Source organism: Hemicordylus capensis, chromosome 1, assembly GCF_027244095.1.
Source record: "Hemicordylus capensis ecotype Gifberg chromosome 1, rHemCap1.1.pri, whole genome shotgun sequence".
Taxonomy (NCBI): domain Eukaryota; kingdom Metazoa; phylum Chordata; class Lepidosauria; order Squamata; family Cordylidae; genus Hemicordylus; species Hemicordylus capensis.
The window spans coordinates 96993688-97019654 of NC_069657.1; the positions used below are offsets into that span (position 1 = coordinate 96993688).

Below are 25967 nucleotides of genomic sequence, written 5' to 3' on the forward strand. Positions count from 1 at the left end.
GCTAGATTGAAAAAGGTCTAGATAATCCATATTATCCTATGCACATACAGCTCTGGGTGGTTAAGGTTAATCACATGTATAGTATTATTCCCCATCCTGCTACTAGGGATATGAATATGGAGGCCTGCTTCCATGCCTATATATTTGGTAGGATTGAGGGACTGAGTAAAATTGACATCTCCAGGGGCAGTCCTTTCATGAGGCATCCTGAGGCAGTCCCCTCAGGTGGTAGATTATTGGGGTGGCAGCAGGGTGACAAGATGCTCCTCACCACTACCTTTTGCACAGCTCTTTAGGACCAGTCCAACGCTTGCAAGCTTTGCAAGAAGTGTGAGGAGAGAAGAGAGGCTGCTGGCAAAGCTCCTTCCTCCCCACCCCCTGCGCCACTTTCAAAGCTTGCAAAGGTTGGTTTTGAAGGGGGCTGGCCCTCACCAGGGGCTTGGGGCAAGACAGCATTTGACACTGCATTTCAGGCACCACAATACCTTGGGCTGTCCCAGACATCTCATTGAATGCAATGGCAAATTTTCCATGGGTTGTAATGGCTCTGGATTACATCTAATATTCAGCATTATTGGAGAAATGTGCTCTTTCTTTCTTTCTTTCTTTCTTTCTTTGTTACCAGGCTAAACAAATGACCAATGCAACAAAAATCCAAAAATATCTGGCAGCCAGATAGATAAAAAGCAACAAAAATCCAACCGGCTTCTGAAAATGTTCCAAAGTATATTTTGTATGACTTACCAAAATGACCTCAATTCCTGTCACTTCATGTGGCCAGTGGGATAAATATTGCAGAGGATACTCTGTACACAGAATTCTGTTTGTTAATTTCCAACAAGAGGAAAAAGTAAATTGGGGCTGCCTTTTGAGTGTGCCAGACGCGCGGTATGATGCATGAAGGCATTGATTCACTTTCTCTGTCTTGGCAAGGCAGCCGGGTTAGCCTTTTTTAGCTGTGCTAAGTCAGCTGCAAACTCTGCACTGCTCCATTGTGCCTCATTGTCTTTCTGGAATCTGCTTCTGATGTGCACTGCAAACCCATGGAAAAATCTCAGTCACATCGCAAGGCAAATAACACGGATGATTGTCAGCTGTGCTGTGTGACTTTTCAGCTGCTCTTCAGAACCTATCCATGCTAAACAGGAATTCTAGCAAGAAAGGTGATGGGAATTATTGTGAAATAATTCCCCCACTTCTGCAGAATGCAGGTTTAGTTTTGAGAAGTTTGTTGTCTACCGGTTTTTTTAGCTTTACATATTTAAAGAAAGGCAATTCCTAGAAGAGCTGTGTGAAGCTACAGAAACTGCACGGTTCTGCAATGAATCAATCCAAGAGGGCCTCAACAGCCATCTTCTTTGAATCGAGACCAGATTGGGCTGAAATGGTTTTGGTTTAGTCCCCAAAACTCCCCACCTTCCCTCATCTCCTCTGTACTTATCAGACTAGAGGAGAGATAAGGCACTCTCAGTAGTGAGGGAGTGGTAGCAGTGATCTGCAATCCCAGAAGAGGTGTTTTAATAACAAAAACAAAACTGTGCAGTCCTGGGGAAAGCATGGGGTTTCTTGGGAAGCGTAGTCTTTTCAGCTGCCTCAGCCACTGAAGACAGTTCTCAAGAAATCTTGTGCTTTTCCCAGGACTGCAGATAGTTGTTGTTTTCTCTCTTGGATTCACATCCAACTTCCCTCAGTTTTTCTGCCCCTGATATAGTGAACTCCAGGTGACATGTTCACTTTCCCCCACTTTCATTTTGCCAACCAGTTCTTCCCTGCTGGTAAATATTCAGTCCAGGATCAGCTAATGAAGTTGGGGTGGCCATGGGACTCAGAAGACAAAGTGGCAAATTGCTCCTTGCCTTATGTGCTAGATTTCATTGGACCACCACTTATGGTGGATTCCGCCTACCAGCACCCCTTTTACTGAAATCATATGGGGTATGTGTTTGGTAATCATTGCAGAGTAAAACTCGCTCTTCTCCTTGTTTTAAAATACCTTTGCTAGTAGTTAGGAGTAAGGAATTATATAAACCAAAGTTTTCTTTTTATTAACCATGTCTGTTTAACTTACTCTGCTTTGTGTCCCTCTTGTTTTCTCTTTTTGCTGTTGTTCTAAATCACTTTTCAGTGACTGTTTCACCAGTCTGTGTTTTTTCTCTGTCACTGGTTGGATCTCCTGATCTTTTCAGCCATTCATTTTTAAAAGCTTTTTATTTTTACTTAAAAGCAGTCATCGGGGGAGGGGGTTCCAATTATGATCACAGCAGCCATACACGGGGAGAGGGTTTAACCCTTTAAGCAGGAGTTCATATATGAATGCATGTGTGCACACACTGCCTTGATACTGCTGCCCAGAACAAAACTCATTCTGCATACAGATGAAAAAACTTAGAGAACACTGTTTAGCTCCCCCAGAAAGAACAAGTATGTAGCTTGGGAGTGCTCCTACATCCAAAATTCTCTCTGGTCTCTCAGGTTGAGACAACAGTCAAGGGTACCTTTTATCAGCTTTGGCTGATACATCAGCTGCTCTCATTTCTGGAGGGAAATGACCTTGAAACAGTGGTACATATGCAGGTAATCTCCAGGCTTGCCTACTGTAATGCACTCTACATGGGCTAGCTTTGTATGAGGTCCAGAAACTATAGTTGGTGCAAAATGCAGCAGCCAGACTGGTTTCTGGGATAACCCGAAAAGACCATATAACACCAATCTTAAAAGAACTGCACTGGCTGCCAATAATTTCCGAGTGAAATACAAAGTGCTGGTTATCCTCTCTAATAAAACGCTTGGTGTCCGTGCCTCCCTGCCCTGTTCTGCGCCTGCGCGAAGCGCAGGCGCAGAACAGGGCAAGGGAGACACGCTCGCCGGCACCGGCAGCCATCTTGGGCGGCCAGAAGCGGCCGCCCCGAAGAAGCCGGAGAGGCGGCGGCAGGGGAAAGTGACCGAGGCGGCGGCGGAGCCGCCGCCTCGGCCAAAATAGATGGAGGCCGGGGGCGGAGCGGAGGCCATGTAACTTTAAAAAAAAAATTTACTCCCGCGGCCGCCGCCGCCGACTGCCCACCCTCCCTCCCAGCTGCCGAGTCCCCCTTACCCTGGCCGACTGCTGTCGGCCGAAGACTGCCCTCAATTTAAGAGGCAGAGAGGAGCTCGCAAGCAGAGCTCCTCTCTGTGCAAAGCCTCTTGCCGAACTGCCGCTTTGGGCGCTTGCGTCCCTTGCGCCCAAAGCGGCAATTCGGCAAGAGGCTTTGCACAGAGAGGAGCTCTGCTTGCGAGCTCCTCTCTGCCTCTTAAATTGAGGGCAGTCTTCGGCCGACAGCAGTCGGCCAGGGTAAGGGGGACTCGGCAGCTGGGAGGGAGGGTGGGCGGTCGGCGGCGGCGGCCGCGGGAGTAAATTTTTTTTTTAAAGTTACATGGCCTCCACTCCGCCCCCGGTCCCGGCCTCCGTCTCCCCGGCCTGGCGGGGGCAAGTGCCTGGGCCGATTTGGCCCTTAAAGGTAGGGTGGGCGTATGGCGGAGGGAGGGGGAATGGCGGCGGGGGGCCAGGAGCGCCATTACTAGCGCCCGTTATTCAACGGGCCAAAATTCACTTGTTGTCTATAAAGCCCTAATGGCTTGGGTCCAGGGTATTTAAGAGAGTGCCTCCTTTGTCACTGACCTTGCCACCATTTAAGATCATCTATGGAGGACCAGTTATGGCTACCACTGGCTTGGACAGGGCCTCTGCAGCTCCCCACAGGGCTCTGGAGTGCACTCTCTGTTAAAATTAGAGTTTCTCTATCTCTGGCTATTTTTAAAAAGACCCTTAAGTTGCATCTGTTTTCTCAGGCTTCACATTAATTTTAATTGGTTTTATATTATAACATTGTTTTAATCATTTTATCTTTTTTTAATATTTAATTTATTTTAACTTATGTACACCGCCTAGGAATGCACATGTCAGGTGGGACAGAAAGATAGACAGACAGACAGACCATTTCCTCCATGTTGTTTAGCCAGTCTAAATTGCCTTCCCAAACTGCTATTTCTTTTACTGGGGGAAACGTATAAGCACTAGTATGTTTTACAAAGAGGGGCAAACAACACTTGGGGGTGGGATTTTGAAAGGAGAAATAAGACAGGGTTAAACCCCTTTCTGATCATTATTTGAGGACCCCCATGGCTGCTTTTAACTAAAATGCAGAGCATCCAAGAGATGAACATATATCTTTTGTTACTTCTTCTTGAAATAACATGATATTTATCTTAAGAGCACTCAAGATAGCCTTGAGTTATTTCTTCTGTCCACTGTCTTAACTTGCTTCCTAACTCTCCTAAGTCCAATTCAATGCACATTTACTCAGAAGTAAGTCCCAATATGCTAAACAGAGCTTGCTTTCAAGTAAGTGTTATGAGATATGCCGAAATGCGATTTGACTTCCAAATCATGGCCCAATCCCTTTAAAATTGAGGGCTTACCCACCCCTGCAATGCGGAGGAGAGCAGGTCCATCTCTGTTCCTCTTCCACTCGCCACCACTTCATGCATGCTGCATGCGCAGCAGCCATGTGCATGATGCTAGTATGCGCAGGCTGCTGGGGGAGAATGCCACCAGCATGCACTGATAGCTGGGGGGGAGCGCCGCCAGTACAGAAGTGGCGGTGAGCAGAGGTGGAGCAGGGATGGACTTGCTCTCCTCCACGTTAAAGGGGCTGGGCAAGCCCTTGCTTTTAAAGGGATTGGGCCACAATTTGGAAGCCAGATTGCATTTCAGCACATCCCTAGTAAGTGTGTATAGGATTGCAGCCTGAATTCAGCTATACTGATGTAACCATCCCTGGCCCAGAACTATTGTCCAACAACAACAAATAGCCAATGCTTGAGAGGCTCTGCAGATAAACTTCAGTGGCTACTTCCAGAGTTAGACTCTTAGTCAACCAGCTCTCTGGGAAATCTATACATGGTGACTGTGGATGTCACCACATAGAAGGAATAGGAGGAGGGCAAACTGGTCTGATTCCTCTCCTAATAGCAAACAATGGAGGTAGGGCTAAGGAGACACTATCCAAATTTCAGTGTGACTTAGGAAATGGGAATGCATTTTGGTTGGAGTCACATTTTATACTGTGTTATTGAAGTCTGGGGATGCTTCTTTGTGCTATTAAATTACGATCTATTTGGCTCCAATGCCTATACAAAGACGTTGTACAGCAGTTCGTATGAGGTTCATCTGGAGGTCTGGACTTCCATTTCCATTTTCACAAACAGTAAACTTGTTGGAAGGAGAAGAAAAGAAACAGGATTCTCCAAATGCATAAAACATTGCATTCAAAGAATGAAGATGAGTTAAGTTGGTGTGTGCCTCGTATACTGAATGCAAAGGAGGGAAACATTTGTGGGACAGAATCAGCAGACAGCATCTCCCCTGCAAATGCCCTCCCTGGCCATTAGTAGCCTTTCTTTTCCCCAGCTACACACTGAGAGCAGAAATAAGCCCAACTGGGGGTGGTGGGAGGTCAGGGAGGTCATTTGCATGGGAGATTCAGTGGAATGGGAAGGATTAAGCACATTTTCATTTTTCCCCACTTGCATATTTTTCCCTACAAAGGACATCCCCAGTAATGTGTAGCTCTAATTGGTTAGCAGGTGAAGTCCCTATTACCTTCATTGTATTTAATTAAATCTCATCTCTTTTGAAGTAGCTCAGAGCACCATACATGGCATCTTTCCAGGTGATCTGATTCTTACAACCACAAATTACCTGTGAAGTAATTTAGTATCTTGTTTAAGGCCACCCATTGAACTTTATGGCTGAATGGGGCTTTGGATTTGGCTTTCCCAAGCCCAACATTGGAGTACTTCTGCATAGTTTACTGGGGGTGGGGCATGGGAAACACACACATACACACACAGCAATATGAACATGGGACCATTTAGAAGGACACTGTTACAAAAGTTCTGACTGGCTGTGACTGAAGATTGCACTCACCTGAAAAGGTGTCTTGCAATCTGCAAAATGCCACACCTGTGTACTAGAATTTGAACAAGCCTGTTTCACATTGCAGCATAATACATCTGGCAAGATGCATATGCATATGCCCCAGTTTCAGAGACAGCCAATAACTGACGACATATTTTCATATGAAAAGAGCAGACAGAGGTATGGCTATACCCCTGAGTGTCTGTTCTGTTTCTTTTCCATCGCTACTGTTAGCAGCATTCATTTTCACATCATGAGATGAGGAGAACCTGAGTTCATTTATGGAAATAACAGATTAACATTGGCAGAGCTTTTATTAACTGACCAGTTTTGCCTACATACTGCAATTTTCAAAATGCCTACAATTTGTTAGAGTGTAGTATTTTATTCTGAATGACAGCAAGGAAATAAAATAAACAATCTGTAAGTGTGGGGGTGGTCCAGCTTGGTACCCCTTTAGGTTTTCTTGATGAAAGCCAGTAAACATTTTATTTCAATGCTGAGCGGGAGTTTGCTGTCCAGCTAGAAATACAAATTCAGAACTTGCCAACTGGGTGGAAACTGACCATGCACTGGAAAAGTTGTGAGCACTGAAAATAAAAATAATAAAAGACTGCCATACACACAGAGGGGCCAGCTAGCTCAAACAAGAGAGACCTTGTTCTGGTTTTTGTGTACTAAAAGCCCTCAGAATGTGTCAGGTTTTGTTGTAAGATCTTGTGTGTGATGGCTATAAACCAGCACTGCTCAACTTTGGCCCTCCTGCAGATGTTGGCCCGCAGCTCCCATAATCCCTGGCTATTTATTGGCCACTGTGGCTGGGTATTATGGAAGTTGTAGTCCCAAAACAGCTGGCGGGGGGGTGGGGTGAGCAGGACTGCTATAAACCAATACTATGTCAGTCAGTCACTATGCACACTGCCCTAAAAATGGATGGTACGAATTCTCTTCTGATCTGGGTGCTACTTTTATGTGCCAGATTTTAACAAGTAGAATTTCCTGTTCCAGACCTCCTCTTATCTCTAGTACTTCACAGATCAAAGGTCCATTAGAAGCCCAAGCCTAAGGCTTGGTTAGAGGAATGTAATGATGTTGAAATAAGTGATATCTGCAATAGGGTGGATTAGTTTCAAAAATGCTGGTACGTGGGTGGGCGAAGGGGTGGAATCCCACAGAGAAGTGAGCATGAGAGCAATCCCCACAACTGCTGTCATAGCCACACCACAACATTGCTTTGCCCTCTGTTACCCATCCTACCCTCTTGGGCTCCACAAAATCTGTGGGCATGATGGCTATGCAGCAAAATCTTAAAAGTGTGCAGGGACTCAGCTGCACAACATGACACTCTGATGTGAATGCACAGCTGTTATAATTTCAGCATGCACACTCAGTGAAAATGGTTCTGCTGACTTTTACTAAAAAAAAATAATCTAGCATTACTTAATAAAAAAATCTGGCAATCAAAACAACTTTGACTCTTACATATACTCCAAAAATTGGCAACTGGCTCAGAATTGTGTGGTTTTTTTTAACTGGCTGGGTGATTTTATTTTTCTGGTCAGTTGGCAATCTTAAGCTGCACATAGTAGTTGGCAGCAGAGAGGATGTGGAGGAAATAAAACAGAACATCTTTCTATGCCTTGTGCTTTTGGAGTATTTCTTACAATTCCATATCCCAAATTGTTGTTCTCTATAACAGACTGAGAAATTCTGAGGCCTGGGGTGGGGGGAAAATACACACAAAACTCCCACACTTTAAAATTAATGGCTTTGTTTTGAGATAAATATTGTATAAATTAAAATGTGTAGATTTCTCATTGTCTGCATTTTCTGATTATAATAATCTGTCTGGGTTGGCAAGGGCATGGGACCCCATAGGAAAGTGAACATGAAAGTGATCCCCACAAAGCTGCTACTGCTACTGCATCATTATGTGCTTTGCCATCACCCACCCTGCTTGGGCTCAACAAAATGTTGGCATTATAAGCATGTGTTGACCACACTCCGTTCACTAAGTGTTTTAATGTTCTGCCTTGGATAAATTACTGTACATAATCAGCACCCTGGGAATGCAGGGGATCCTCCTCTATATCCTAAGACTCTTTACATAATATAAGCATGTCTTGGGAAAACAAGAACGCCATTGATTTTACATAATGTGAGAGCTGCCAATTTTAGTTGCAAGGCATAAGATGGGCTAAGGAATTCTAATGTCATGTGATTATTATATGACTCTGACAAAGAATCTCATCTTTCATTATTTAAATGGTGGGTCATTAACACTTGTGACAAACAAATCAAACTCAAAGGAGATAATGTGGTTTTTAAAAACAAATATTTGTGATTGTAAAGACAGTATGTTGACTGAATTAGTTGATATACTGGCGATGCAATACGTATAATGGATCTACACCAAATTCTTCTCTCCAGACCTTTTTACTGCATACATTAAAAGAAAATTAAAAACTACAAATAAAGAACAGATTTTTGACATACAAATGTCAACTTCAGTGCTCCATTTCTCGCTGTTTAAAATCCACACACTTCTATCCAGTATGTTGACTGTTAGAGGCAGGAAATATTTGCCCTAAACTGTATTGTCATAAACTGCATACCTGCCAACATTGCACAGATGAAAATAGAGTCACATTTATAACACCCCTATTTGCCCGTGATACCAGAGATCACGGGCAAATCCTTTCTCTATTCTGCATTGCTGAAAGGACTACTATTGTTGGTTCCATTGTATGCTATATTCATTTTCACTGCAAAAACCAGTAGTTTGGAATTAAAAGCTTCAGCATTTGTCTGAAGAGGCAAATACTGTAAGTGTGATTGGGGTTGCTTCCGTGATTGGCACAGCCTGCCAATCACGGAAGCAACTGCAGTCACACTTATGGTGTTTGCCTCTTCAGAGAAGCACCATAACTGTGGAGAGTTCAGGTTGGGTGAGACTTCCTAGCATGTCAGCGCCAGCAATGGGGCTTCCAAACATGTCCTGGGATGCGATATATGAATAGAATGTCCCTTTAAAAAACAAAAAACATCTTCTGACCAGAGCGCCAGCCAGTGTTTGTTCATTTGACCAAAGGTATTTTAGAAAAACATCATTGTCCTACAATATATTATCAAGAGCTCAAAATATGCCTCAGGAGCAGCAAAGTGTCAGGTTGTGCACTGCGTGATCCCTTCATGCAACATACACACTGAAGACAAGATAATCCCTCCCCCAAGATTTAACTACAGTTGTAATGGCCTACAGCTACACAATAGAATGATCTACCTACCTACCTACTGGAGCAGCAGAGGGGGCTGAACCCAAAAGAAATATTCTAGGAACTCATAATAACAAATTTTATTAAAGCATTTCCAAAATTTCCCACATTCAAGGTTTGGGACAAAAACAAGGACTGTTTCTGGTAGCTAGGAATGGCTGGAGCATGTGAAGCTGTTGATTGACAGTATTCACAAAGGATGGCTATCCGCAACAAACAGCACGTTGAATGAACATCTACATGTCAGTCTTAAATATTTGTGTTAGTATTGCCATCTGCATGTGATGTTGCAATATCTCACACTAGTATTTTTAAGCCCGTTATAATAACGGGCACTAGCCTTTTTCTCCCCCTTTAAGCGTTCTTCATCCCCCCCCTTTTTTGTGTGTTTTTCCACCGCCGGCGACCACCCTCCCAGCTGCCCAATTACTCCTTCCCAGTCCCCCCCCATGCAATTGCTGCCGTGGCAGGCGCCGCCGACCGCCCGCCCGGCCTCCCAGCTGCCGAGTCCTCCCGCATCAGTAGGAGAGAGGAGCTCACAAACAGAGCTCCTCTCTATGCAAAGCCTCTCTCCGAACTGGTGTTTTGGGCACAAAGGACACCTATTGCGTCCTTTGCGTCCATAGCAGCAGTTCGAGCTGAGGCTTTGCACAGAGAGGAGCTCTGTTTGTGAGCTCCTCTCTCCTATTCAGTATAGGGACTGCTAACCAGGTAAGGAGTAATCGGGCAGCTGGGAGGGTGGGCGGTCGGTCGGCGGCGGCCGCAGGGGCATTTTGGGGGGCCATTTAGGCCCTTAATCATGTGGGGGGGGAAGCGGGGAAGGAGGAGTCGGGCAGCTGGGAGGGCGGGTAGGCGTTTGGCGGCGGCAATTTTTTGGGCCATTTAGACCCTTAATCATGTGGGGGGGAGCGGGGAAAGAGGAATTGGGTGGCCGCAGCAGCACTTGCATGGGCCGTTCGGGCCAACATGGCCGCCCGTGTCTGGGTGGCCGTATCTTTTTGGGCCGATCTGGGCATGCACTCCGCGCATGCCCAGAACGGCCCAAAAAGACACGGGTAGCACGGCCACACACTTTAGCCTTTTATGATATAGGATTGTGCTGACACAGCTTGTCAGGTGTCAAGATGGGACATGGGCCCTCATTGAATTGCTTTGATCCCTGAATCTCATCAGCCACCTCCCTCCTCCCTGACCAATTCCAGAAAAGAAGTGCAGCGGTGGAGGCACCTGCACAGAGCATGGGAGACTCCTAGCCTCACCTAGCAATCAGCCACTTCCATCTTCATAGGTGCTGTATTGTAATAGTAGAGGGAAATGTTACAAAATATATGCTGAGTACCTAGCAACACCCCTGTGTCTTGTCCTAAGCATGTACTTGCGCGACTGCAAGTCTTGAATCAGACTATCAATGGTTATGGTTTATGATTATTTTACATTTTCCTATGAAACAGTTAACCAAAATAATTTTTAAAAACAGTTAATAATGGATAATGAGGGAAATGCGGTCTGACATGATATCTCATTTGAGTTTCTACAAACAAGCAACAGAAAAGTCATGTTTCATTTTGAAAAAGGAGGATCCAATTAAGCAATAATATGTTATCTCTACAAATGTTCTGTAATTTGCAAAAGGCTGCTTCACACAGTTGAACTGCCAAAATATCGTTGGCTGCTAATGTGGGAATTTGTTATAATTTGATTGTTAAATCTTTAGTCATTTTATAGCCTGCCTGCTTGATGGGTTTTAAAAGTAGCGCTGACCTTCAGCTGTGACCTTTTACCTGTATTCCAGCAAACTAGAAATTTGTTCATTCTAGGCCTGCACAACTTGTGGCTCATATCCAATCATGCCTAACAAATTTAGACCACCAGCCATGTCTGTTATCCTGTTAGTGCTTGACAAACCCGTTTTTGCAGTCCCAGGCAGACAGTTTATCATCTCTCTTAGGTGCTACTGTGCATGACTAGAAGGCTGTGTTCAGCATGTTAAACCTAGTTCATTCACAGGAAAACCTGTGTGTCCCATATATACCATGGGGATGGTAAAATCCATTGCAATTCCTATACTGTGCACATGCATTACATTCATGTTACATGCATCCTTTTTGGCATGTCAATTTGTATTGTACATGTTCAAAATGTACCTTGGCATTGGTCTTACTTGGTTTGGTGTTCTAACTTGCCTTCTCTGATTTGCCTCAGATAGAGCCAGTTATTTACTCAACCTATCTGGTCACTGAAGGAAGAACAGGCAAAACTAAACAGGCCCAGCTCCCTTTTACAAAATGCTCCTTTTCTTTCACCACCCCTGCTGTGGTTTTCCTAACCTATTTCTTAGGCTTTCTTGGGTATTCTGGTTTGGCTGGTTTTAAGGGGATGAGGTAGGACTGTATCTTTGAAAGCCTTTGTGAATGTCTCTGACCATGGAGACATTTAGACCTGTTTCAAGACATAATTCAGACTCACCATTAAATAGCTGTTTCCAGGTTCACAAATAGCTTTTCTCATCCTTAGTAGCCATGCTTATAAAAACTGTGACCGTATGATGTTTTGTTTTCTGCCTTAGCAGATGCACACAAAGTCTTTTTTGATTGCTCCTCAGTACAAGCTCCACAAATGCAGGCAGAAAACCATAGCACTGGAATTATATTTCATACGCTCCTTAATTTGCTTAGTAAAAAAAACAGGGTTTTTTTGTAAACTGAAGCTGAATCCAAACAAGACAGAGGTGCTCATTATTGGGGGTTGTAATCTGCAAGATGGGGTAGAACTGCAAGATGGGATAGGGTCAGAGCGGAACCTGTCCGGGACAACGTTACACTCCCCCAGAAAGAAGAGTTTAGTAGCTTGGGAATGCTCCTGGACCCAGGTATCACCCTGGTGCCTCAGGTTGAGGCTGTGGCCAGGAGCGCCTTTTACCAGCTACAATTGATTCAACAACTCCGCCCATCCTTTGAAGACAATTTCAGTGTACCACTGAAAACAGTGGCACACCAGCTGGTAACCTCTAGGTTGGAATCCTGCAATGCGCTCTATGTAGTGCTGCCTTTGTTCGTAGTTTGGAAACTTCAGTTAGTCCAAAATGTGGCAGCCAGATTGGTTTCTGGGGTATCCTGGAGAGACCACGATATGCCTGTTTTTAAACAGTTGCACTGGCTGCTAATGTGTTTCCAGGCAATGTACAAAGTGCTGGTTATTACCTTTAATGCCCTGAATGGCTTAGGTCTGAGTTACCTGAGAGAGTGTCTTTTTTCTACAAGATCCCCACCACTCATTAATATCACCGGGAGGGGTCCATCTTTTGGTGCCACCAGTTCACCTGGTGGCGACCTGGGATTGGGCCTTCTCAGTTGTCGCCACTGGGTTGTGAAACATGCTCCTCATGGATATGAGAGGATTATCTTCCTTGGATGCCTTCAGGAGAGCCTTAAAGACCCATCTTTTTAGCCTTGGTTTTAATGATTTTTAGTTTTAAGTTTAATCTGGTTTAAATGGTTTCTTTAAAATTTTAATTGTTTTATTATGTGTTTTTTATTTTAATGTAAACCACCCTGGGCCACTTTAGGAAGAGTGTTATACAGGGATGTGCATGAACCGAGGTTCAGAGCTGCAAGGAGGGCGGGAGCGGTGAGCAGGCTCTTTAAAAAGGGAGGAGAGTAGGTCCTTCCCTGCTTTCCACCGCTGCATGCAGCTGTTGCGATGGCACTTCCTGCAAGAACCCATGCACCATGATGACCATGCAAATGGCGCCGGCACATGAGCGGACACCATGTGCATCCCGGTGCCATATGCACATTCTTGGGGGGAGCACCATCGCAGCATGCAGCACCAGAAAGCATGAAAGGACCTGCTCTCCTCCTAAAGAGCCTTCTCACAGCTCCCCCACCCTACTTGCAGCACCGAACCAGTTCAATTAATTATTGGCAGCTAATAAAGTAGAAGATAGCATAAAACCCCTGCAACAATTTAAAAACACATTTGACTATATGCCAGCCAATATGGAAAAAATTGGCAGCTGCCACAGACATTAACATTTATCTCATATTGCAAAAATTGTCATGTACTGATTCTACAAGAACCTTCTTTTTTCAGATCAAGTTGCTGTATTTCTTCCTGGTCAATTGGTAGCTGTATAGTCATGTTCTGAAATTTCTTGGGAAAGAGAGTGGTCATGTTTATATCCTCTGCAACAAGATGCATGTTCACCCTTGTATGGTTGAACATTTATCTCTTGCCCCCTATTTGCATCTTTGTGCGATAATGGTGGGAAAGTAGCACCATGTCAAGACTACTGGTCATGCAAAGTTATTAACAATATTTAGATTTAAGAAACTTAATACCAAAGGTGAGTTACTAGTAGCCAAATTAGAGTGAATTGATTGGTGGATTGATTGAGTGCCATCAAGTCGGTGTCGACTTGTTTGTACTTCTGCTCTGATCACACCCTGCTACTGTGTTGTATTTTTAAATCTCTGCTTTGAGGAGGTGTCACTGGTGCATAATATTAAGAACTGCATATAAGACTGTTTATGGTTCCTGAACCAGAACCCTTATATGTTGCTACACAGAGAAAAAAGACTCCCTTTCAATCTTTGCTTCTTGGTTGTGCACCAGGATGCAGCTGGTGTGCAATAAAAATGATCTAGTAAGTAATGATCTAGTAAGAACTAATCTGCCTACTTTATTATTATTATTTATTTTATTTTATTTCTTACATTTCTGTACCGCCCCATACAAAAAGTCCCTTTGCGGTTCACCATCTATAGAGAGAAAATGCATGAAAATTACACTGTTTGACATACTTTCCTTGAGCTATCCCTACTATTGGACTGAATTTGGTCCAAATCAGGAAGTTCACAAGTTAGCCCACTTGTGCCTCAAATGTCCATGCATCCACCATCTTGAATTGGGTGGATGACATAATCACAGACAACACAAATGAGGTGTCCCTGTGTGTCACTCACTTCAACTGTACCAAATTTGGTTCGAATTAGTTAGGCAGTCCACAAGTTAGCCCTCTTGTGCCTCAGACGTTCCCACGTCCACCATCTTGGATCAGGGTGGATGACATCATTACAAACTATGTCATTGAGGTGTCCCTATGTGCCCTTCATTACAACTGTACCAAATTTGGTTCAGATCAGTTAGACTGTCCACAGGTTAGCCTACTTGCACCTCAAATGTTCATTCATCCATCATCTTGAATTGGGTTGGATGACATCATCACAAGCTATGCCATTGAGGCATCCCTGTGTGTCCCTACAGCTGTAGCAAATTTGGTTCAACTCGGTTAGATGGTCCACAAGTTAGCCGACTTGTGCCTCAAACATTCACATATGTGCCATCTTGAATTGGAGTGGATGACATCATCACAAACTATGCTGTTGAGAAACTATGCTTTGTGTCCCTACAACTGTACCCAGTTTGCATCATATTGGTCCAGGCATTGCAAAGTTGATGGGAGAGACACACAGAGAATGTCAGGTGATCTCATAAGCCTACTGGAAAGAAGGCTAAAAATAATGGTGTGGACTGAATTGCATGAGCTGTTAAACCAGTCTGCTCAATTTTCTTCTTGCAGCACAGCTTAGAAGCTAGGTATTTGCCACTTGGAGTTATTAAACTTACTTGACTGGTAAATAGGGTAACTTGATGCAAAGGGTGATTGCACTTTTAGTGGTTGTGCAGAAGATAGGGGTGTATACGGAACCGACTAGCCCGGTGCAAGCTACACATGAACCTGACCAGGCGAGTTCGGTCCGGCCCCCATCGACACCTCCCCACCCGGTTCGGTTCGGTCTGGGGGAGTTCACAGTTTTAAAAAAAATTAAATAAATTTTCTTAGTATCTGTAGCCCCTTTGGGGGGCATCCTAAAGGCTGGGGGGGGGTCCACAAAGGTTCCCCCTCCCCCCACTGGCCTCGTTTATCACCGCTGCGGCCTGTAAAACCTTCCTTCAAAAAAATAGCATCTGTGCGTGCTCAAATGACCTCTGCGAGGCCCTGAGCCATGCCAGGCCTCGCAGAGGCCATTTGAGCATGTGCGGTGGCAGGCAAAATGGCTGCCGTGCCGATTTACAGAGGCCCAAATGGGCCATAAAGGAAGGTTTTCCAGACCATGGTGGTGATAAATCAGGCCGGTAGGGGGAGGGGAATGTTTGCAGACCCCCCACTCCCCGTGGCCTTTAGGAAGCCCCCTGAAGGGGCTACAGGTAATAAAAAAATTTATTTAAATTTTAGGGGGGAAATTGCAAGCAGTCCGGATGGAACCGGGGGTGAAGGGTTCGGTTCTACTCTGAACTGTCAAACCATGAACCCCCAAACCAGTTTGCCCATCCCTAGTGGAAGATAGCAATTTTGTCATCGGTAAATAGTTACTCACTAGTTATAAAATTAATCAGACAACACTATAACATAGTGGCTGCTTATTAATGAGTTAGATAGTTACCCTGTCTGATGCAAGAGGCAAGAGATTGTTTTCTATTGTTAACAAAGGATGTAATCCTGTGGACATTTACTAGAGAGTAAGCCGCACTAAAATAATTAGGACTTCTAACCAAACACAAGCAGGATCATGTTACATGGCTGTAATCCTGTGCACACTTACTTGGTAAATATGATTTCCAAATAAATACACGTAAGATTTGCCTGTAAGAGCTCAGTCCTATGTTCTGCTGTTGGAATGGTATGACAGTATAGGTTAGTGTATGGGGGTTTTGAACAAGCTGAAGGGTCCCAGCCATGCCCAACTTTGGCTGACAAAGTCCCACATGTCCATAGCTAGCTGAAAAATTTAAGGAGCCACCAAAAAAGGTATGGGGTGGCAGCTTATCTGGCCCCCATCAGTCCCAAGTGCAAGCAATATTTAATTACTTTAAAATAGTTAGTTTAAAAAAAATTGGAGATGTAGAGAAAAATTTAGGGTGGCAGGCCTACCCTTGTGCCCCCCCACCCTGCCCCAGCTATAGGTCTGAAGCCCCACAAGATTGTTCCAGGAAAACTCTCTGGAAGAACATTCTCCAGGCAAAAGGACATGAAAGGTACACATAGGGATAATAAGGACTAAAATACAGAGAGTGACAATGACTTGGAGAAATTGGTTGTCATAAATGTGAGTATTCTGCTGGAATTAATAACACACAAAAAATGAAATAGAAATATATACAGCCTTTTTAAAAAAATAAATAAATCAGGCTTCATTTAATCATATGTATACCACTCTGTAGGTGTCTTGCAACAGTGCATTCCCCATGTGTTGCAAATATTAGTTTTTAGCTTTCAACCAGAAGGAAGAACAATTTTCTGAAGCTTTTCACAGACTCCAGTTAATTATCCACTGCAGAAAAGAAAGGGGGGGAACCCTAATGTTAAATTAATTTAACATTCCAGTAAGAAAAGACTGGCATCAACTTCAAATGGGAATTGAGTTACACAAAGACTGCACACACAGCAACAACAGATTGTGTGCAAATGCAACATCAATCAAACTCTTCAGCAATAATTTAATTTCTTTGGTGGTAGTGCTGATCAGCCATTTCCCCCTAAATGCTCCTTTTACTTAGTCTCTGTCTGGTACTTATTAAATTTTTCTTTGGGTTTTGAAGATTATTCTTGGAAAAATTATGGTCTTGCTCACTTGAAATGATTAGCCTAGATCTGAATTAAGTATGCCTCCCTGGAAACTTCTAGTACTAAAATTAATCAAATTTTGGAGTGGCTTCAAGACCTGCAGCCTCTGTAGCCACAGAAGCTTGCAGCAAGCAGGGACAGGAGAGATGCTGTTCTGGGGATGAATATGGCTGGTTGCTCTCCTCCTGCTCAGTAAAGAGAATCACCATTTTTAAAAGGCACCTCTTTGCTCAGTTTGCTAGGGACTGAGGGTTCTCTAATGTTGTTGTTAAAATGATGTATTGAGTTCAATTTTACAGATGAACTCTTGGGAATGGAATCAGTATATTTAAAAAAATGCAACTACTAAGATTTTGAGTTTAAAAATAAATGGAACTGTGGCTGCAGAATAACTAGACTCCGGATGGGCTCCAAGTTTGATAGGACCCTTGGCAAACTGCCTTCCATGGGTCCCTTTCTACCTCAGTAGCCTCCCTTCATGGTGGAGCTTACTTTGGCAGATGGGAGAGAGGAGATGACCATGGAGTATGCCTCTCAACCAAGACAAGAGTCACTCCACTAGTACCATGAGCACAGAGGTGGTCTTGTGGATTGTAGTGGGCTCTTCTGAGGTCCCTGAGCAGTTCCCCAGTAATTCTAATCTAAGATGCTGGCCTTGAATAGATTGTGCATGGAAATGGAAAATAGTTCACACTGAAAAGTAAGGATGAGTAGCTATAAATGTGCATGCAGCCATATCAAACAGGACCAAGCTATGGGAAACGTGTGCACCCGCGTGTGCAAACACACACAAACACACCCACCAATTAGTATAGTACCCTGAATTGTCAATACATGTCTTGATCCAAAGCTCCAGTACACACTTGGAACTCTTATGGAGGTTAATTTCAATGCAGTCAGCAGTTTCACTCATATAAAGCTTCTGTTGAAATGAATAAGGCATCCTTTGAGAAAATGGGAGCTTCATGGGCACATCTAACTCTGAAATTGAAACTGAAGCAATGTTCTAGCCTTTTGCAATACTATTTGTATTTGCATGGCAGATTTTATATATATACAGGTGTTTAATTTTGAGGTGGTTGGTTGTGTGGATGTTTGCCCGGCGGGAGTTTTGTCTGCTTTACATCTCTACTGTCAGTTTAAAAGGTATACCATACCTTGTAATACAAAACAAAACAAAACCTCTAAAGATACAGTATGGATGCAGTATTCAATAAATCATTCAAGGAGTTACTGTGGCTTAGAAAGCTATGCTATGCATCCTATTATTTATGTATACGGTACTCCGCATTGCAAAGGCTTAGCTGTATTTAAACAACATATGCACACAGGGGCAAGGGAGCATTAATTTTTAATCTCATGATTTATAGGGCTGAAGCCAAAGATGAATATTTGGAGTTGATATTTAGAACATTCTACCTTGCCCACACTTGTCTTCTTTTCTTCCTCTTACCTTTTCCTCTTCCTAGTTAACTGGTAAAGAAATTAAAAACAAAACAGGGACTGGTATAGTGGTGAAATAGCGGGTAGGAAGGTTTTGATGCAAAATACTGAAAATTGCATGCAGGCTCCAGGACACAGCCCATGGTTGCGTCTTCCTAGAAACCAGCAGCATAATTGTATCTGCTAACATACTATGCAATGTTACATGGTGAAATGTAACAGTTGCACAAGTGCAGACATTATGCAGAATTACATGAGAGTGCAGCCATGACAAATAATGTCCGCATTGTCACAACTCCATTTGTGTAACTTTTGTGCTTGTGCAACAGCACAAACATTTCATTCCACTACATGCGTAATTATGCAGTTGAGTTTCCCACATTTGGGGAAATCTCAGGGGCCAGCACCACCACAGTGCAATGGACGAGCCTCACCCTGGGATAACCTCCATCATGATCAAGGTGCTGACCCCTGCTAACTGAGCTAAGAGACACCTTTTAAAGTGGTGGAGAGCAACTGGCCCTATCCCACCCCAGCACAGCATCCCTCCAGTGGTTGTTGCTGGTATTTGCATTATGTCTCTTTTTAGATTGTGAGCCCTTAGGGGACAGGGGACCATCTTATTTATGTATCATTTGTTTTTTTCTATGTAAACCACTTTGAGAACTTTGGTTGAAGAGCGGTATATAAATATCTGTAGTAGTAGTAGTAATAGTAGTAGTAGTAGTAGTATGTCAGCCATTGAGAATGTTTCTGTGAGAAGCTTTATTTTATGTATCCTGTGGTGGTGGCAGTGATGTAGCCACCATGGAGCAGGGTGTGTGTGTGTGTGCGTGTGTGTGCGACAAGTGTCCTTGGAACTCTGGTCCCTCCCCCTTGCCTCCTCCCAGGCACCCACCCAGCTGGAGAAGGCAGCTTCTCCTGCCCACTCCTAACCTGGACCTGTTATCAGCTCTTCTTTGCCTGATAGGAAAAGGCAACATGGAGTCTAGCTAGTCTAGGTGGTTGGAAAAAAGACCAATAAAGAAATGTTTTTTCCACAGTACATTCTGTGGGACAGTGCCTTACAAGGAACAGTCTACAACAGGGATTCTCAACATTGGGTCACCAGATGTTCTTGGACTTCAACTCCCATAATCCCCAACCAAAATCCACTGGGGCTGGGGATTATGGGAGTTGGTCCAAGAACCTCTGGGGACCCAACGTTGAGAATCCCTGGTCTACAAGATGACAAACATAATTGTATGAAATACAATTCAAATTTAAAAATACACTGAGGCTGTATTCTATCCCCACATTCCTGGGGGTAAGTCCAATTGGAAATAGAGGGACTTACTTCTGATTAAACGTGCATGGAATTCCATTTCATAACAGCAGATTGCACATTTACTCTGAAATAATTCCCACTTTGTTGAATGGGGCTTACTCCTAAGGTGGGCATAGAATTGCACCCTAAAATAAAGAAATTTTTTAAACCCAGCAGTATACGGCTAATGAATATCATTAGCAGGACCTTTAACCTACCTGTGATTAAAAGCTCTTTCAAAGTTGTTTTGTTTGAACTTGATGACAAAAAAAATTTTTTAGAGGGTGGATACTTCTAGAGATGCTGTTCCTTAACCTAGATGCCACCACTGAAAAAGCATTGTCCCTTGTCTGACCTCCAGAATCAGACTGACCTGACCTGACCTGCCTGACCTCCAAAGTCAAGGGCACCTGAAACAGGGCCCTAGACAATAGCTTTAGTAAATGTACAGTCTCATATGGGAGAGGGGATTATTTAATGAATATGTACAATTGTGCAAAGTTTAATTTTTTAAAAGAATCCCAACACCAATTTCACATTTTTATGAACCAAGGAGAATGGTGGGTGAGGAGGTATGATCAAGGAGGAGGGGTTGGCTATGGAAATACCAAGAACACAACCATTCCTGACCCCAGACCATGGTCTTAGTTTCTGATTAGGAACAATTTCAAACAAGTTAGTCTTATAAATGTTACAATAGATGATTTGGTTAAAAGCCGATTGGGCTGCTATTGCAAAGTATGTACGAAATTTCCAGCTATATACAGGAAACATCTTTCCTAATATGATTTGCAGGTTGCATCGAGTTCTGTGGCTGAACAGAAATGCTGTGCTATGAAACTGAGATCTCCATGATAAGAGGCTTATTGGTTTGTGTTACTGATGGAGATTGTGTTTTGTCATCATGTGTTTATTGAGTCTATGCTGTGGCATCATTTAATTAAGCAATTTAGAACCATTGGGATTTTCCAGCTTTTTTCAGCTTCTTCATCCTTTGCCATCATTATTCATTTTTATGGTGCCTATAATAAACAAGGCACGTGTCCTATCCTTTACTACAAGGTTTTTTTGAATGTACAACTGGACACAAAATGTGCAGTTCCAAAAGAAAAAGGGGAAAATTTAAAAAAGTGTGCCATTCATTCTAAAGAACACTTCTGCAATTTAAAAATTCTAGCCATGCAAATGTTACCTTAGGAAATGCTATGTGCTGATGATATTCAGCACAAGGGCACATGCTGAACACATAGTTGAGTGACAATCCTATGTGTGCCAACCCTAGAGATAAAGTGGGATATACATAAACAAATGTGTGAAGTGTTAATAGGGGTTGGGGGAATTCACCGAAATTTTCAAAATATTTTTCGTAATGAGCAGACTAATATCAAACTGGTCTGATGAGAATGCTACTGAGCTGTGAAAGATCATTTACAAAAGACACGAGGTGGGAAGAGAATGAAAATCTATTACCAAGATAAAGTGCTTATTGACAAATTACACTCTTGAAAAAAAGAAAAAGGGGGAAAAAACCCTGTAAAATATTTTTAAGTTGTTTGAATATATGCTGATGTTCTCATTTGGTCTGCCTTTCTCCTCCCTTTCAGCCTTTAAAACCTGATTCAAAACATTTCTTTTCTGCCAGGCATTTGCACTTTAATTTTTTTTCCCTTCCCTAAATCTCGGATGCTGTTCTTGTTTGTACACTGCCTGTGTCTGTGTCTGTGGATTGGGTGGTATATTAAATCTTTTAATTAATTAATTAATTAATTAATTAATTAATTTTTAGAAGCTGAAAAGTTAGAACTTCAATTAAGGGAACTGATAGGGTTTGAAAAGTGTGTTTTTAATCTAAAGATGCAAGCCATATATTTGTAGAAACGTATGTGCTATTAATATGTGAATACAAGATGGTATAAGTAAAACTCATATGGCTATGTATGCACAGGATTATTGGCAAACAAACTATATTTTAAGATGAAGGAATATACCTGTAAACAATGGCAACATATTTTCTTTATCCTCAACTCCATGGAAGAATTGTCTGAAAGTAAAAACTAGATAAATATGTTATGTCAACTAAGCTTTGGAAAATAATTGATGGTAATAATCCTATTTGTTGGAAATCTTGGAAATACGCTGGTATATATTGCCATTTATAGTGGATATGCCCCTCCATATTTATGGTGGTTATGGCATCCATAGCATGCCCACCCCACTGCCCCCTTTCCCAAACATACTGATAAAAAGAGCAGAGAGAGTTTATGGCAGCTTTAGACCTCAGGGTTCATGCTGCCACAAGTATGCACATCTATTGATACCACAACATACGAAAGCCACATCCTATACTTCCCAGTGTGCCTGAACTAACTCTCTCTGAATTAAGCCCAGTATACTGTATATTATATAGTAATAGAATGTAAATGTGTATTTCTTGAGTACTAAATAGTAAGAGAGGTCAAATGGAAACTGAATGGGCCCCCTTCACATCAGCTTTCTCACTTGCCTTGACCTTAGGTAACACAGGATAATCCTTTTAAGTTGAACAGAGAGTGACAGAATTACAAAGAAGGCTATGTGTGGATTATAACTTTTGAGACTTGGAAGAGATACTGCAGAGCTGTCATTGCCTGTGGTAAAAATACTCACTTTACTCTCTCTCGCCAGTAATGTGTCTCAGTCTCTGGTTAACTGGGTTTGCAGGTTTCTGTAGGACTTCAAACAGCAATTCATGCCCAGGCCTGTGTTTAAAAATCTCATTCACTTTTTTTTTTTTAAGAAGGGACATCTGCATATCCATTCATCTAGATGTGTGCACAGCAACTATTTGTCACATAAAGCAATATCCCATCATTTCAGGAACAGCTTCTTATTTTTGCATCCACTTTGTTGTATCAGTCTGTGTTGTCCATTTTCAGCTGCTTTGATTTTTTTTGGAGATGTAAGGTTATCAAGCTATTGTTGATTCAAGGCTAATGCCCCAGTAGTGGCAAAGGTAAAGCTGCTCCTGTTGCTTTTCTACAGAAAGTATAGTCTGTACACAGTCTGAAAGCAAGATACACTTTTACTGCACATTCTCTGTTTATTCTCTTGGGTGTGAGCAAGCTCTCCTCAGAACAGAGATTGATTCCACCCCAGTCAGTTGTCAGTACCTCCCACCCCTCAAAAGCTTCCTATTCTGCTGCCAGGCTGCTGTTTGCTATTCTGGCATCTGATGACTTTTCATAGTATTGTAATTTCCACTCAGTAAGTGTTATTTCTGGTGTCAATTCAATACGCCCTCCCCATCCCCCGCCCCACAGTAGACAGAGCAGCATTGCCAAGCAAATCAACTGGCAGGGTTCACCAGTTTTTCATAGTTGGTTAATGACCAGTAATAACCTCACTTACAGTCCAGCTGTTTTATTCTGTCCAGTAATCTTTTGTATTTCGTTGTTTGGACATTTGTCCCAGTGGGGATCCTGTAGAGAGTGTGAGAGGAGAAAAATGAAGTTGTTAGAAAATGAATAAAGCTTAGTTAAACAAGCATAAGATTGCTTTATGAGGGAAGCAAGTATAAAACATTTGCCGACGATATTTTGAACCAGCAATGCACATTTCTGGTGTGCACTGAAGATGAAATGAAGATGGAAGTTTCGTCCATCTTCATTTCATTGCATTACTGGACTGGACTGCTGCATTCTACTATTGCTACTCCAGATTGTTTCTCCAGCTTCCTGACCTGCAAAACCCCTGAAGGTACTTTTTCTTTCTCAATCCTGGACTCTGTTGTTCACTGGATGGCCATTGCAGCATGGCTCAGATCCCACCACCACCGTTTTTTCCTGTCCACCCCAGGAGAACCTGCTCTTCCCTGGAAACAGTGGAGTTCCTATTCTGTAATTACCTCCTCACTATACAGACCTCTGATTTTCCTCCAGCAAAGCAGAAGGCTACATTACTTCACCGCCAGGGCCTTGAAGGCCAAAATATATATACATTTGCCCTTTCCTGCCAACTTGGAAATTGATGTCTATCCTTATGAAGCTGTTCTTCAAGCCTTAGATGATCATTTCAACCCTTCTTTGAATGTGACTGCACGTTCTTTACATGTTCTATTCTAGATCCCAGCGTCCTGGTGAATCTATCAATCAGTATGTCACAGCATGGCGTACCTTAAATGATGAACCTGTGAGTTTGCCAACTTTAATGATGAAATGATCAGGAATCAGATTGCCATGAAAACCAACTACTCCATTCTGCCTGAAAAACTGCTATTGGAGTGGAAACTTACCTTGGATGAAGTTATAGAGATGGCTAGGAGGGTGGAAAATGCTCTTCACTGTACCAAATCACTCTTTTTGGTGCCCCAAAACTAACTTCCAGAAATCCAGACTGTTCAGTCTAAATCCTTCCAAAACCAATCTTCTTATATGACACTGTCCCAGAAAGTGGCAGCACAAGGAAGGAAGAGCTACTGCTACCAATGTGGAGATTCTGCCCACAAATCCGATTTTGCTCACTGTCCTGCAGGGAAGGTCACTTGCAACAGGTGCAAGAAAAGGAGACACTTTGCTAAGGCTTGCAAGTCTGCTGTTCATTTCATTACCGCTTCCCTATATGATAAGGATGAGGCAGATGAACCACTTTCTGACAGTGTTGTGAGACAGACTCAGAGCCTGCTTCTCCACATTGTCAAGTAAAACTTAATGGCCATGGATGATGGCTGATTCTGGTTCTCTGTACACTATTGTTTCCCATCTACTTTACAAGAATCACCTTACAACATCGGATCTGCACCTGCAACCTTCAGACATCCACCCATGGGGATATGGAGGTTCCTCTATTGCCATAAATGGATACTTCACTGCTGTCCTGGAATACTGGATGTACTGCAGAAGGGAAAGTGTATGTGTCACAAAAAGGAGTCTCATTATTGGGCTGGAAACATCCAAAAGATCTACAGATAGTGCTAGACCCAAATAGCACAGAACCCGTATTACAGAGGAGAGCTGGTCTAGTGGTAGTAAACATGACTTGTCCTCTTAGCTAAGCAGGGTCCACCCTGGTTGCATATGAATGGGAGACTAGAAGTATGAGCACTGTAAGATATTCCCCTCAGGGGATGGAGCCCCTCTGGGAAGAGCAGAAGGTTCCAAGTTCTCTCCCTGGCTTCTCCAAGATAGGGCTGAGAGAGATTCCTGCCTGCAAACTTGGAGAAGCTGCTGCCAGTCTGTGAAGACAATACTGAGCTAGATAGTATATGGCAGCTTCCTATGTTCCTATGATGGAGCATCCATGTGATGATAGGATTGCTGATTTCTCTGATGTTTTTGCTGACACTCCTGGCACTGTCATATATTTCAAACATAAAATTCAGATGGAGGCAAATGCAATACCTGTACAACACAGGTATTGTTGTACCAGTATTGTACAACAATACAAAATTTGTTATAGTGATGGAAGATTACTATTCCAAGTGGCCAGAAGTTTCATTTGCTGACAACGTTACTACAAATAAGGTGATCTAATTCATGGCAGTAGTTTTTGCGAGAGAAGGTCTTCCGAAAGAACTGGTGACTGACAATGGGACACTGCTTACCTATTTGAAATGGAGCAATATTTGCATAACCATGGGATAAAATACAAGACTCTTTCATTGATCCATTCTTGAGAGAATGCCTTAGTTGGAAGAATGAACAGATTAGTAAAAGAAAGTTTACAACTGACTAATACGCAACAACAACCCTGAAAGGAAGCAATCTGTGAAAATCTGTTTGCTTGTCAAACTACTCCTCATTCCAACTACAGGAAAATCACCTTTTGAACTACTGAGAGGACACAAAGCTACCACCAAATTTACCCAATGGCAACAACTGATAGGGCTTTCTGTTCTATCTCATCCTAATGATGCAGGGATTTGTAATTGGGTAAAGGAGGTGCAACAAAAATATAAATTTTGTTTAGATCAGAAACGGGGTGTGAAACAGCTAACATTTCAGGTGGGGGACTTTGTTCGAGTGTTTATAAAGTGAAAAAAGAATGCTCTTGATATTCTGTACCAAAACAAATAATCAAAATCCAAGGAGATTCTGTCCTATTGGATAATGGAAAGAAATGGAGCAGTTTGAGACTTTCCAGCATGCATACTATGAGACAAGATGGAAGGGAGTCTGATCTCCAGAGAGGAGGCAATTTGACCTTGCCTGCAGTTTTTACCTCACCGAGGAGGCTGATGAAAGTGATGTACAGTCCTTGGTACCAGAAGAACAAAGAGCTCCTGTGCCAGAGAACCTAGGAGCAGTGTGCATGACAGGAGACCACCTAAAAGACCAAGACTTTGTCATTAAATTTTAAATTAATTCAATTTTGGTTGTTATAGAG

The 25967-nt window shown here is 42.8% G+C and overlaps 1 protein-coding gene and 1 non-coding gene across 5 annotated transcripts in view; one reads left to right on the forward strand and one right to left on the reverse strand.

Moving 5' to 3' along the window:
* Nucleotides 1–25967, forward strand: part of ABTB2 (ankyrin repeat and BTB domain containing 2) — a 254828-nt gene that overhangs the window by 192002 nt on the left and 36859 nt on the right. The window contains exon 1 of one of the 4 annotated variants that reach the window (XM_053255254.1): nt 16317–16340. The exons of the other annotated variants lie outside the window; for them this stretch is intronic. Coding sequence (XP_053111229.1) covers nt 16339–16340 — 2 coding nt within the window. The 5' untranslated portion in view covers nt 16317–16338. Of the gene's footprint in view, nt 1–16316; nt 16341–25967 lie in introns of those variants that run through there. 4 annotated transcript variants of the gene reach the window in all.
* Nucleotides 18625–18787, reverse strand: LOC128341417 (U1 spliceosomal RNA). Its single transcript, XR_008314416.1, has one exon. It is a non-coding gene; the product is annotated as a U1 spliceosomal RNA (small nuclear RNA).